The 12,704-nt window shown below is 46.7% G+C and overlaps 1 protein-coding gene across 1 annotated transcript; it reads left to right on the top strand.

Annotated features, from left to right (window-relative positions):
* The first annotated feature begins 2,346 nt into the window (after positions 1-2,346).
* ADAMTS4 (ADAM metallopeptidase with thrombospondin type 1 motif 4) lies at positions 2,347-11,275 on the top strand. The gene is made up of 9 exons (XM_053475070.1): positions 2,347-2,994; positions 7,940-8,278; positions 8,367-8,499; positions 8,758-8,928; positions 9,079-9,365; positions 9,476-9,662; positions 9,750-9,925; positions 10,197-10,372; positions 10,752-11,275. The coding sequence occupies exons 1-9, from the start codon at positions 2,356-2,358 to the stop codon at positions 11,185-11,187; spliced, it is 2,544 nt and encodes an 847-aa protein (XP_053331045.1). The 5' UTR covers positions 2,347-2,355; the 3' UTR covers positions 11,188-11,275.
* The last annotated feature ends 1,429 nt before the right edge of the window (positions 11,276-12,704 follow it).

Here is a 12,704-nt window from a genome sequence, read left to right as displayed (position 1 = left end):
GTGGGCTGTGAAGGCAGGTAGAGACCAACTGTCCGATGGACATTTTTTATCTCAAAGTCTCCATTGTAGACTTTATTTCCCGTTCAGGACGCAACAGTGTATGTTGCGGTGTGATCAACACTCTCACCTGTCTCTTCTACAGCGGATATTACAGAACGATTAGAACACAAAACCACCCAAAAAAAAGGAAGTGACATGAGGTAACAGTGCAGCAAGAGCTTACACATTTAGTGGAGAAAGTGACACATAGCGATACTGAGCAATACTGTGAGTATCTTCAGCTAGACTGAGTACTGTACTACTATTGTCAAATGACCAGGGGCTCCCATTCTACCATTACACTGTAAGCTCCCGGGGCTAGGGTCTCCTATTACACCACTAGACTGTAAGCTCTTTGGGACAGAGTCTCCTATTACACCACTAGACTGTAAGCTCTTGGGTCGGGGTCCGCCATTATACCGCCAGAGTGTAAGCTCCTTGGGACAGGGTCTGCCATTATACCGCTAGACTGTAAGCTCCTTGGCTGTTTAGTCTCACATCCATCTCAAAAGGTTAGCGTGATGTAAAAATATTTCTCGGAATGGTGCAGCGGTAATGTGAGAAGAAGCACTCAAGCCGGAGTTGCATTTAATAAAAGTTTTTCATATTAGAGGCCCTTATTTGGTGAAACGAGGCTCAAGTCCCAGGTTTACGTTAAGTTTCTGCTGAGTAGCGCATTGCGTGTCTCCCATCGATCTGCCAAAGAGCTGAGCTTGGCTGCCCTCGAGCTGACTGCGACTCAGTGGGTGAGACCTGTTAGTAGAACCGGCAGTGGAGCCGGTCCTTAAGCCGGACAGACCCTGTTCTGGGTTAACCTGCCTCCTCCTGTGGGGTGAAACTGATTCTGCCCAACAAGCCTTTGTGAATAGACCAGTCCACGCACAATGGAATTGCCAGATCTGATTTACACGTTTGTCACCAAACAATACATATTCCCAAGCGGCTTCCCACCGTGTCGTACCCTTAGAACTTCTGCTGAATTTTTATTCTCGCTTGCAAGTCACCGTTGTCGTTAATGAAAGTGATTAAAGGTCCAGAAACTCTCTGTTGATTGCCATTGAAGGACAACAGGTCCAATCTTTGTTGTGTTACTACAGGTGAAAAACTAAATTATTGCTCTATATGCAGAAATCTCAATATGTCCTCAATAATGCCACCCCAAATCATAACACCCCATTCATTCAAAAGCTGCCCGCGGTACCTCACGGGCAGAATCAACATTCTAATTAATCAAAATAATATAATTTTTTTCCCATGTGTATTTTTTCCCCCATTTCTAAAATTGTCACTATAAAGTATTTGCAAAACAAACCTATGGACAGTTGGATGACTGTATTTAAACAAAGCTGAGAAACCAGCGACGCGGAATACATAAAACAGCTGTGTCAGAATTTGGCCGGTTGGCTGAAATTTTGTATTTCTTTTTTTTTTTTTGCTGCCACTTCTAAACTTTCAATCTGAAAAAAATAAATAAAAAGCGCCTCTTTCCAGCTCCTCTGGGGGGGGGGCAGGGAGGGAAGGAGGAGGAAAAAAATTAATAATAACGATTTTCGAGAAAAAAAAAAAAACTGAGCGAGCAGCTCGACAATTGAGTTAAACAAGAGTTTCGAAAAAAAAAAAAAAAAAAGGAAATCCAGCCAATCTCTGAGTAGCTGGGACAGCTGTTAAATACAGCACTCGGCTTCAATGAACAGTCAGTTCAGGGGACGAGAGAGAAGGGAGAGAGAAAGCTGCTATCAAAGAGGAAACATTTCAAGAAGGAGGAAAAGCCAAAGCAACAGAAATATTTTCCATTTTACCCGAAGAGAATTTATACGCTGATCAGAACGTTATCTGGATTATTCCTTTTGGAATTCTTCTGCTGGTTTTTTTTTTTTGTCTTTTTTCGGGGGGTTTGGTTTGGAATAACTTATCCTGGAGACAAGAAAAAGAATAAGCGTGGCAGAAGTTCAGCAAGAACTTGATTTCTAAGAAAAAGAACAGAGAAAAAAGAAAGGAAAGGAGGAAAGAAGGAAAATAAAATCCGCCCGGACATTCGCTTTCTTGGATTCTAAGAAAGAGCGGGTGTTACGTCGTTTCAGAAAAGTTTTTAGACTAAGAGCAAGAAACTCTATTAATTTTTCTTTTTGGAACGCGATTTTGTGACATTCTAAGAAAATTGTGCCACGGCTCGGGCGGAAGGAAGAATTCCCGGCATTTTGTTGGAAGGAATACTTTTTTTATAATTTTTTTCAGAATTTCAAAATGTGTTTTTAATTCTACTTAGACACTGGGGCTTTTCGCTGTGAACTTGTACGAAGTGATTATTGTACGAAGATGTCCCGTTCTAGAATGATGCTGTGCATCGCTGCACTTGCTGCCTGTTGGGTGCACGTGGTAATTACTCTTGGAGAGCGATCCCAAGCCAGTTACAAGGAGGAAATTGTGTTTCCGGAAAGACTAAACTCCAGCTTGAGTCAGGAGCAGCGTGCCGGGCATGGGGATGGTTACGGGGAACCCTCCGAAAGCCACCTGATCTTCCGGTTCCGTGCGTTTGGGGAAGAACTGGTGCTGGATTTGGAGAGGGATCCAAGCTTCCTCTCAGAGGACCTGACGGTGCAGTATCTGGGCAGAAACGGACAGTCCGATGCCAGCGGTCTCTCCGAATCCGGCAGTTACTTCACGGGAGCTGTCAATTCCGACCCCGAATCCATCGCAGCCGTGAACTACAACGGAGCCTCGCTTCTGGGCGTTTTGCACTACCGGGGAGCTGAATACCACATACAGCCGCTGGAAGGCGGAGGTCAAAACAGCGCCGAGGGCGTCGGGGCGCACATCATCCGCTGGAAGGTCCCAGAGAAGACCAATGGACCTATGTGCAACGTGGGCCCGCAGGTTTCCGTCACGGTCCCGGGGAACATAGGCGAAAACGACAACAACGCGAAGAACAGAGCAACTTCAAGCAGAAGAACCAAGGTAGGAACCAGGGGAGGGTTTCGGAAACAATGTTTTTCGTTAGAATAAAGTGACAGTTCTAATAATGGTTGGCAGGCACATTTATGACGCGGAATTCTCCAAATTAAATGTCATATTTTACAGTAGAAACTGGCGCACACACACACACAAAGCTATTGGTTTTGGACGGTTTGATTAATTAGCCAACTATAGTCTTCCCCATTAAGTCCGGCTCTTTCCCCAAACCTTTGAAAAGCAAAATACACCGATATTCTAGATGGCTCCTCTGTGTCCCCGACAAACAGCTCTCTGCTTGATGAATGACCAGCACTCCATGCACCTGACACCGCAAAGAAGGCTCATTTCCACCAGAATCCAAATTTGCACGACAAATGTCAAGATTTTGTTTAAACGCGGCCAACGATCATTACCGCTTAGTATGAACTAAGGTAGGAAAGGCAAGCTGCGTCGCTGTTAAAAATGATCCAAACCATTTGCCTGCGTTAAACCGTGACGAGGACGGTTTTAAATCGCTTTCGCTACGCGTGATATGTCGTTTCTCGTTTGCCGGCAGATGTGGTAGAAAAATAAAAGCACCTTGGCTCCCAGTTTTAAGATATGGCAATGTGTGACCAACGTTAGCAGGTTTGGGGCCCCGCGCCTACCTGGGGTTCTGGGGGTCAAGTTGGGGAGATCCACGGGGCAGCCGAGCATACTGGCACCATACCCAGCGAAGCTCGTAGGTCCTGTATTCTTCATCTGATCTTTAACGACGAGGTCCATTATGGCAAAGGCCATTACCGGCTAGAGGTGTGAATTCTGCCCCGGCACTCATCAGGTTAATGTCATCTAACCCTTTGAGTGCCAGACTGGGAGGGGAGCAGGCGACACTCGGAAATACACAACAGGACCCCCTGAAACTCACTTTACAGAACATATAATCTGTTAGCAGCTGATCCTAGCAGCGTAACACTGTGATATTCTATTGTCACTAGTAGAAACTCATATGGAGAGATAAATGAGGTAAAGAATTGAGAATTCTCTTGTTCTGGGCCACGGTAGATTTATATTTGAGCAAAAGTGTATCCAGTCCTGATTAAATGTTAATAAACCTTCTCATTCCTTGTCCAAACCTGTTCTACATTCCTCGAGAAGCTGTTTCAAACGCCAAACGTTACAATGTATGGAGGCTCTGAAGTCCCCGAATGAGTTCGTTTAACGTACGAGAGGAACAGCCAGTCATTGTAATGACACGGTGGAACGCATGACTGCCGGCTCCGGTCACGCTCCGTTTGATATCGAATCGGCTGAAATTCTCCCTTTACATTTCAATGCTGTACGCCCCGAGCCGGCCGACCCAAACGGGCCCTCAACAAACCAGACTTGAACAAGGAACGATTGTTGACGGACGGATACATCGACAGGGACATGCCTCACCCGAAAGGAAATTCAGTGTTCCGAAGCTTTAGAACTCTCATCCATCATTTCAGACTCCCAAGAATATATTTGCATTTAATCCCCCACGTTTCCGACCTTCCGACGACTGCCTTCATTATATATTTAAATTCTGGCAGTCAGACATGACTCCAAAATAAAACCACATAAAAGCTAAAATTACAGCTCGTGCCTTTTCACATTGTCGAGGCTCTGGATGTTTCGTTTTGTTGACGTGACCCCGGTAGAACCTTCATAAGATTCTTCTAATATCCGATTCATTGTAGAGATTCTAAAGCAGATGGTGAAAGACTTGAGGAAGTAAATGAGGGTTGCCCCTATTAGGTTTCTGTTAACGGAAGGATGGTAAAGTGTACATCCCACTCAGGAGTGGAAGAAGCATATCCACTGTGCCGGGTATCAGACCCGCGCATGGATGCCTCCCACTGGTTTCTGTCTGGACCAACTGTGGGGGCTGGTAAAAGATGGAAATCTGACATCTCACTGGCTTCCAGGAGACGAGATTTCTCTGGTCTCCAGCCAAAGAATTCAAGGTTATGCTGGCTAATGGTTTTACCACAAACCTTTTTTTTCCCCTACAATCATCCTTTTTCCAATCACACACTTTTTCCATTTAAGACCAGCTATATGAACCAAAGTGGAAAAGCTTCATTTATTTTAACCAGGTCTATTCTTCAACGTCACGGGCATTCTGCTACCGACTCTAACAGACTCCGTACAGGTGCCTAAAACATCAGGACTGCCACCTAACACTTCTGTGCATTTAATACAGATATAAGCGCATGTAGACGTCCCGGGACCAAAAGATGAAAAACAAAGCAGATCGGGGGGGACATATGATGTCATCAATAATGACATCATAAAACCCACTGCAGGTAGACTGGGGAAAGAGGGGCTCGAAGGCTCTCTTATCACCCGGTTTCATGCGCTGCTTTGGAATTAAACGCTGATTTGTCGTTTGAACAGCGAGAGTGTAACCAGATACGTACTAAGTTACTGGTATATTATCTATCAGTTGGGTTTCAGTGTCTCCCATCACGTTCGGGACGTTTTAATAATGCAACGTCTTCCGCAGCTGTTTCATTTGGAAAGAAAAAAAGTAAGCGAAAAGCATCTCCAAACCTCGCCCTCTAAAAAACGGAAGAATCGCACAAGCCAACAGCCTTTTCTCCCAAGCCTTGGCAGTCGATCTTGGAGATCTGACCGCGTTTAGCTACTTGGTTCGCTCCCAAAGACTTGACAATGTAAAACGGTGTTGGAAATTTGTGGCAACAGATTTTCCCGGAGCCGCCGTCTAGAGCAGCGGAGAAGCCAAGATACCCGCCTTGGCACTTAATGCCCTTTTGTCGGAGAAAAAAAAACCATCTCCTTTCAAGCGAAATACGACCGTTTGGTGTCCCAAAAGTGTGTTGTATTAGTAACCCGCTACAGCACTCGAGGCTTTGGCACGTAAGCCATGAAGCCCTCGCCGATAAATCCTCCCGCGGCACGCGGGCTGCTACTGCGTGATGGCGGACACCGTGCCAGTGCCCGGCTTGGCGTTAGACAAAGCAAGGGTAAGACAACCGTGCGTGGAGACACGCCAAGGATCACTCAAGGGGTCCAAACACAGGGCTCCGACACCGAGTTCCTTACGCTGCCCCCTCAGACGACGAATGAATGAATGTAGTCTTTGTAGAACTGGCACGGCTTGGCTTACAGCACAATGCTCAATAGGTGAACGGCATCCAGAGCGCTCGCCCGTGAAATCCTGTGATGAGGGACAATGCCGCGTAACCGGGGCCGGAATACTTCAGGAAATGAAAAGGGCTACGCGGGAGCCTCTGTAACCGTACCGCACAGATAGGATCTCCGGCTTTCTCCAGCCAGATGGGTTTCTCACTGAGACGTCTTCAAATAAAAACCTATATTTCAGGAGCTTTTTGGAGCGTGTGGCCGGGATTTCCGTGACATGGAAAAGATGAGCGTAGATTCCAAAACAACGCCGTCCCTTCCATCTTGCCCCAATCCTTAGAAGTCCGACACATACGACGATGATACATGAATATTGCACAAACCAATGCGTCATGTATTGGAGCTTTTCTAAGAACATTTTGACTCGGTACGTAGCGTTCCTCTCTAAAGCCTCTTCTCCCCCACACACAAACACACAAACTAGATGCATTACTGTCCATGACACATAGTTTATTCAGCACGAGGAGGACATCCCATTAATACGGGCTTTGCGCAAGCTTTCAGAGAACCAAACACAGACGTTCAGAGTCCAGATGGAAACCATTCCAGAGAGCTGTCATCATAAAACGCCGGGATGCTACGGTACGGGAAACACCATCCTTTGTTTGGGTGTTTTTCCCTCGTCGTTCCTACGTACACGGAACTCATTACGCACGTGAATAGTAACGAGAAAAGCACGTCGTCAGAAAAGTAACCTTTATACCGATTCGTAAGAACCTGGCGGATAGCCAAGTCCTCCCTTAAAATTCTCGGGATTAGGAGGTTTTCTGTCACGACCGTAACTCATTTCTGCAAAATGTCAGCAGCACACGGCTGCATTCTGTAAATTATCTCTGCAACTTAGAACCTTTTATAAGTCGGGGATCATCAAACCCTAGTATATATATTTTCACTCTGTATTTTGTACTCATATTTATGTAACCGAACACCCCGTAAGAGCGATACGTCAGCCCGCTGACAAACATAACATCCTTCCACTTAGTGAGTGAGTGAAAACCCTGCGAGTACAGACTTGCTCTGATCGCTCCAGGGAACTTTCTAAGTCTTCACACAGAAGCCTAATTGCTCTCGGACAGCGATACCCGCATCAAAAGTCACGGAGGGGACGATGCGACGCGCTGCGGGGCAGTCAGGTAGAGTTAATGGCCTAGAATGGTCCAGCATTCACGATCAGGACTCGGCGTCCGCCAGTCGGTTGCAGGCTACCGGAAGCCAAGCGTGTGCTAAACACTGCAGCCATTGTGACAGAACGTGGCATACATTGTACATGTTCATGGATAGATTACGCAAACCCCCAACCTTCCCCCCAAACCAAAAATCCAAAGGACCTCACCGGGGCAATTGCAGTCCGGCGTAAATTCACAGCAGACCCCGCTTCTTAGTTCATTTTTGAACTTTGTTTCACCTGGTAAATTGTGAGCACATTTCGGGATGATGGATGAGGCAGAGATACATTAATGAATATCACAGATATCGGAAGAACCGGCGAGGCTGAAGCGGCATGTAGAGAAAGCGAGCGAGAGGCCCGGGTGTGATTCGTAAATCCGCACATATGTGCCTCCAAGGAGGTAATGAAAGACAGCTCAAAGCTCAGTTACAGTAACACCGCCGGACTGCGAGAATTTCATTCTTTGACGCGTTTTGGGAGTTTGGCTTGGTGATGTCATGGAATGCTTTTTTATTACACTAGTTAGCCCGTCAATCTGCACTTGTTGTCTTCTTTTTCTTGGTCTGATATGCGGAATCACGACGTTCTTTTTTTCCCCATTTCTTTCAGCGCTTTGCTTCCGTCCCTCGTTACGTGGAGACATTGGTGGTGGCAGACGAGACCATGGCGACATTTCACGGGGCAGGCCTGAAACGCTACCTGCTGACTGTCATGGCCGCCACGGCAAAGTTTTTCCGCCACCCAAGCCTGAAGAACCCGGTCAATGTGGTGGTGACTCGTCTGGTGGTAATAGGGAAGGCTGACAAACACAACAACTACTCGGGTCTGAAGATGACCACCAACGCTGCCGAGATGCTGAGGAACTTCTGCGAGTGGCAGAAAGGCTTGAACAAACCTAATGACTCTGACTCGGAACACTTTGACACTGCCATACTCTTCACCCGGCAGGTATGTAGACTGGAGTTCCAACACAATGGTTTTCTCCAGGTTGCGACAATGCGTTTTGAGTCTAAGCCACGTAATTTTTTATTTTCAGAACCTATGCGGGCTGTCCACATGCGACACGCTCGGGATGGCCGACGTTGGCACAGTCTGCGATCCATCCCGGAGCTGCTCCATAGTGGAAGATGATGGTTTACAGTCTGCGTTCACAGCTGCACATGAACTTGGTAAGAGAATAACCAGCCCGCAAGATGTATTTAAGCCCCAATATGCAGTTCAGCTATGGCTGGACAGGGATGGTGGGAATCGGAGTCTGGCAGGGCTTAGAGATGTGCAGGTTACCTTCATGTGCAAAGAGCTTCAAGTAGATGGAAGATAAAACACTTGAGTCGCATCCATAATCTATTCTAATCTATAATGATCTATGGCCGCCATTTAGTCCATGAGAGAATGATCATTACAACGTTTCCATGTGTCCTTTGTAGGTCACGTGTTTAACATGTTGCATGACAACTCTAAGCCCTGTGTGGAACTGAACCGGCCCGCCAGCAACACCAGACACATGATGGCACCTGTGATGTCATATGTAGACCCTGAAGAGCTATGGTCTCCTTGCAGCGCCAAGTTTATCACCGACTTCTTGGACAATGGGCATGGTAAGACTTTATTAACAGTCTTGTTAACTTGCAACCTACGTAGACACCTTTGCTAAAAGCCTTTCTAATTATTGCTCGATTTAATTTTTGTTATATTTAAGTTTGGGCAAAACTTTCTGTACTCTATCACAAGTATGTCCTTCTCTACAGGTCACTGTCTTCTTGACAAACCTCGAACTCCTCTGCGTTTACCCGTGCCCTTCCCGGGTAACGATTACGACTCCGACCGCCAGTGCCAGCTGACTTTTGGCCCAGACTCTCGGCATTGCCCCAATCTCCACACTCCCTGCTCGTCTTTGTGGTGTACGGGTAGAATCGACGGGCATTTCATGTGCCAGACCAAGCATTTCCCCTGGGCTGATGGAACTCAGTGCGGCGTTGGAAAGACTTGTATGAACGGACGGTGCATCAGCAAAGTTGAGATGAAAGCCTTCAACGTGAGTTCTTCCTCTTGGATTCTGCTTGGTATCCCAACGACTTTGTTCTCTAGCATTGTACGGCAAGGGGAATGCCATTTGTAATATCTTCTACTTGAATTCCTTTGCAGACTCCAGTTAACGGAGGATGGGGCTCCTGGGGTCCATATGGAGAATGTTCTCGGACGTGCGGAGGGGGAGTGCAATTCTCCCATCGTGAGTGCAACAAGCCTGTCCCGAGGAATGGGGGGAAGTATTGCGAGGGGAAGAGGACCCAGTACCGTTCCTGTAACACACAGGAGTGTGTTGGCAGCACGGGTGAGTTTCTCATGATCTACGAAGCCTGGACAGTTAGGACCAAGAGGGGTTGCTTGATACCAAATGTTCTCCTTTGTTGTGTCGCAGCTCTGACGTACCGGGAACAGCAGTGTGCCGTGTACAACCACAGAACGGATCTCTTCAAGGGTTTCCCATCTCCGATGGACTGGGTGCCGAGGTACAGTGGCATTGCAGAGAAGGACCAGTGTAAACTTACCTGCCAGTCTCGTCCTCTGGGGTATTACTACGTACTGGAACCAAGGGTAAGCAGACCTCTTATTAATGTCCACATTTTGCCAAAGAATCCTTCGTATAAGCGCATCCAAGAAAAGTTGAGTTTTAAGACATCCCAGGCCGAGGAGCGATAAGCCCTTCAAGTTGTCTCAACCCAAAAAAACTAAAGTGAAATGTGTCCAGAATGCTGGATTTGTTATGAAGGCGCTACGGAATCTGCTGGCACTCTATTAATAAAATGGAACGGCTCCAGGTAACGATATCTCGTTGATGCAGAGACCTCTCTTCTATTATCGGCAGGTGGCAGACGGTACTCCGTGTTCTCCAGACACGACCTCGGTGTGTGTTCAAGGTCGCTGTGTCCACGCAGGGTGCGACCGGGTCATCGGATCAAAGAAGAAGTTTGATAAGTGCATGGTATGCGGCGGCAATGGATCCACCTGCTCAAAGACCTATGGATCCTTCACTAAACCCAGGTAATAAATCTTGAGGTGGATCAGGTTTCTTCTGGGTGGTGTTTGGATCCGACGTTCATTGCTGCAGGATCTACCATCTGACTTTACAGCCAAATACACGAGTGCATTAGAACGATCAACAAAGCACAACGGGGACAGTAACACAAGGAGTACGGACATGGTGCCACAATGTTCCATAAAATTGCATGTTTATATTTTTAGCGTTATTTATATTCACAGGGAAAACTGTTTATCTATGAGGTTGTCCTTCCGCAAAGCAAACATCCCAGCGATAATAAATACAAAGTATATACGGGGGGGAGCTTAAAAGCCTTTGTGTTTATATATCTGAAAATGTTGTTTACTGGGTTGCTAACCTTTTGTCCAAATTTGCTCTCAGATATGGCTACAACGACGTGATCACCATCCCAGCAGGAGCCACCAACATTCTGATCCGACAGAGCAGCGGCTCATCTTCCACCAGCGACGGCGTCTATCTGGCCATTAAGAGGCAAGACGGGTCTTATGCGCTCAACGGCAATTACATCTTGGTGCCCTCGGAGCTGGACGTCCAAGTAGGAGGAGGAGTGAGCGTGCGGTACAGCGGGGCTACCAAATCCACGGAGACAATCGTTGGACGCGGGCCTCTCAAACAATCGTTGACCATCCAAGCTTTGGTCGTCAGTGACCAGAGAGCTCCACGTCTCAAATACACCTTTTTTGTTCCAAAACCCACCACCCGTTCCACCCAACCCAAAAAAACGGCTGAGGACTGGATGAAGCGGAGAGCCCAGATTTTGGAAATTTTGAGGAGAACCAGCAAAAGCTACAAATAATTGTTTTGTGATTATAAACCCTTAAGCTTTATAAAAAATATGAGATCTGGGTATAAGCACTTTGGGGGGGGGCATTTCTCAAGCAGCCCAGATCTCAATTTGAGACTCTCTGCAGACATCTCCTCTCTGAAGCCTCGTAGGTTTTCCAATTTCATGAACAATGAAACAATTAAGAACTTGTTTGCCCACGGCTTTCCGTATTCTCCACGAAATGGTAATACAGGCCGGAACAAGGGAACAAGACGTCGAATCGATGGGCAATCCACAAGACGCGCGTGGTACTATTCGTAAATAGACAGTAAGGTAACTGGTGCCGTTTGACTGCCAAAGGCTGATTCCAGCCAGTTCCTTGATCAGATTAGACATTTCTGACGTTGCTTGGTCTCAAACAAGCCCCTGATGATGGCAGGTCCACCACCGGTGGCTTTCTTTCTCCATCGTTTTCTTCTTTGGTCAGCCATTCTCTTCCTGGTGGACTTTGAATGTCAAATGCCTCATGGGGTCCATGGTGAAAAGAAAACCCCAAACGTACTTAACTTTGGAGCTCTTCGCGTTAGATGACGTTGCTCAACAAGCATCTTTTAACGAGGCATTCAAGCAACTCAGCGGAGGAGTCAACTCCCTCCTTGTGGACTGAAAGTAGGGTCTGGAAACCCAAACTATTTAATATAGACATGCAAATATTACATAGAATTATTATATTGACACAATCTTACAGAAAAGATGCCTGGGAGCTAGGCCCAAGAGCACAGTTTTCAGGGCATGGTGCTGTCTGATGGACAGGAGGCGCCTGGCTTTTGGGAATAGCTCCCGTAATGATAAGAGGCTAAATTACAGAACGGAACCATATCTATCGGGAATCTAGATCAAATTAGAAAAGATCTAGATCCGGAGACACGGTGCCGCATATCGTTGGCGCCGTTACAAACACGGTCTCGCCGCTATTATGACATCAGAAGGAGAATCTCTTCTTAACATGGTGCTATCCCAACAAATCTGCGTCGATAAGAGGCAGAACCGGGCGCAAACACAGGACTTTGCCCGGCTCCGCTCGAGGTGCTTTACCGATATGTCCCGTCCCATCAAAGCCGACGGCCGCCCGCCGTGGGCAACCTCCTAATAGCAATAACGTTATCGTATGACGCTATTTATTTTATTATTTATTCATGACATGTCATACCGTGGTAAGGGCGGCTCCGGCAAAGAGACGGTCGCGGTCATTTTCGGGTGCTTTTCATTGATGAGCCACATCAATGAGAGTCAGGGGGAGAGTCAGTCAAGTCGGATGGGCAGCCAGGAGGCATTAGTGGCAAATACAGAAAGCTCCCTAATTGTTAATTATCACATGTTCTTTGAATTTAAGCCTAAATTTAACTCAAAATATAGTTTCTCAACTGATTACCTATCTCCCGCAAACCGAGACCCCAGGATAGCGCATTAATTAGGTATTTAGCAGCCGGAGTATCAAGAATGCCCAATAATTACATTTAGAAAAAAAAAATGAATTTAATGAAATG

The sequence above is a fragment of the Spea bombifrons genome, chromosome 9, assembly GCF_027358695.1.
Source record: "Spea bombifrons isolate aSpeBom1 chromosome 9, aSpeBom1.2.pri, whole genome shotgun sequence".
Taxonomy (NCBI): Eukaryota; Metazoa; Chordata; class Amphibia; order Anura; family Pelobatidae; genus Spea; species Spea bombifrons.
The sequence above is the reverse complement of the archived record's forward strand: the minus strand, read 5'-3'. Positions and strand labels throughout refer to the sequence as shown.